Here is a 1,615-nt window from a genome sequence, read left to right as displayed (position 1 = left end):
TCCTCATCATCATCATCATCATCCTCATCCCCACCACCACCACCACCACCACCATCACACTTTGTCCATCTCCCCAGGAGACTTGCTCGTGACGTAGGCGGCAGCTGCTACAAATGTCTGATCAGCGCCCAGGTCTTCCTCTGGTTTTACCTCTGCTTCTTCACCCACACACCCGCACACCGGGCACAACGTACAGAGCCGGACGCCATCCCTCCAGCCCCTCTTCAAATCGAAGACGTCCCACTCCCAAACAAACGTGTAGAAGGCACGGGCTCAGTCTCTGTAACAAAAGGTAGTCTCCAATACCCAAGAAAAAGTGGTCTTCAATTCTTAGCAAAAGATAGTCTCCAATATCCAGTAAAAGGTAGTCTCCATTACAAAAGCAAGGATGAGAAGCAGAGTTTCGAAAAGGGAGAAAGTACACAAAATTCGCCAAACGGGACTGACATCATGAAGAAATACTTCAGCCAAGTGTTAAGACACACGATCTTGCCCCGCGACCCGTCAGTTGTTCTCAACGGGACGTACCTGAAGAACCCGACACACCTCTGCAGGCGTCATGAAGATCTGGATCTGGTTGTCGTCGTTCACACCAGCCTCTACAACTTCGAGCGGAGAAGGCTGCTACGCCACACGTTCATGAGACAGCTGAAGGACTCTCCTTACACGGTACAGCTAGTGTTTATGATCGGCACACATAACAAGACCAAAATAAACGCTGTGAAAGAAGTTACTTTAAGGAATGAAAACCGGCACTATGGAGATTTCGTGCAGATGGATTTTAATGAAGATTTCAGAAATCTGTCTCTTAAAGCTGTGATGTGGTTACGTTGGTTAAATGAACATTGTCAGAATCCATCTGTGGTTTTGAAAATAGATGATGACGTTATTCTTGATTTGAGACGTATTTTACCATTGTCGGTGAGCTACTTCGCCAAATTCAAACGATCCATATTTTGTCACTTAAATAAGCTGGGAACTCAACCAATCCCCCGAATCGGGAGAACGAAAGTTGACATGAGAGAATTTTTCAACCTGACGATCTATCCTTACAATTACTGCAGTGGATTTATTGTTTTTCTCAGCCCTGACATGATTCCGTTACTTATGTCTGCCGCGAGAAGGACGCCATTTTACAACGTCGACGACCTCTTTATGTTTGGCGTGCTGCCCAAAGTTGTGGGTGACGTCACGTACCACAACATCGGCTTCAACGTGAGTGTGTGGAACCAGAAAGTGAGGAACTGCACGACACAGCACGGCGCCTCCTGTCGTTACTTTGGCACCATGACAGAGGACAAGGCCGAGGCATGGAACCTCCTCAATGCTTTTGACCATGCCCATCGTTACGACTTCAAGATACCTCGCATGAAGATTCTTAAGTGATGTTTTAGACAATGTTTCGACTGCAACACGGACTACACTTCGTTACCTCCGAATTACAAAGTTCTACCCATCATTTTTGGTCGTTTTGATTTTTACCTCGGTTATAGACGAGTACCAATATAAAACACCAATCTCTGTATTTATCTTGTAGGGGCTGCCCAGTTTGCCAAAGGCCCAGTTTGTCACAATTTCATTTAAGTATTTGAGTATTGATGGCAGTCGTAATTAC

The 1,615-nt window shown here is 45.8% G+C and overlaps 1 protein-coding gene across 1 annotated transcript; it reads left to right on the top strand.

Annotated features, from left to right (window-relative positions):
- Positions 1 to 450: 450 nt before the first annotated feature.
- Positions 451 to 1,386, top strand: LOC101854513 (acetylgalactosaminyl-O-glycosyl-glycoprotein beta-1,3-N-acetylglucosaminyltransferase-like). Its single transcript, XM_005104048.3, has one exon. The coding sequence runs from the start codon at positions 451 to 453 to the stop codon at positions 1,384 to 1,386; it is 936 nt and encodes a 311-aa protein (XP_005104105.1).
- Positions 1,387 to 1,615: the final 229 nt, after the last annotated feature.

Source organism: Aplysia californica, unplaced genomic scaffold, assembly GCF_000002075.1.
Source record: "Aplysia californica isolate F4 #8 unplaced genomic scaffold, AplCal3.0 scaffold00402, whole genome shotgun sequence".
NCBI lineage: Eukaryota > Metazoa > Mollusca > Gastropoda > Aplysiida > Aplysiidae > Aplysia > Aplysia californica.
Note: the sequence above shows the minus strand (reverse complement) of the source record. Positions and strands in the feature narration are given on the sequence as shown.

Bases quoted from the DNA above. Each gene is read 5' to 3' on its own strand.
- LOC101854513 (XM_005104048.3), top strand. From the start codon at position 451: ATGAAGAAATACTTCAGCCAAGTGTTAAGACACACGATCTTGCCCCGC.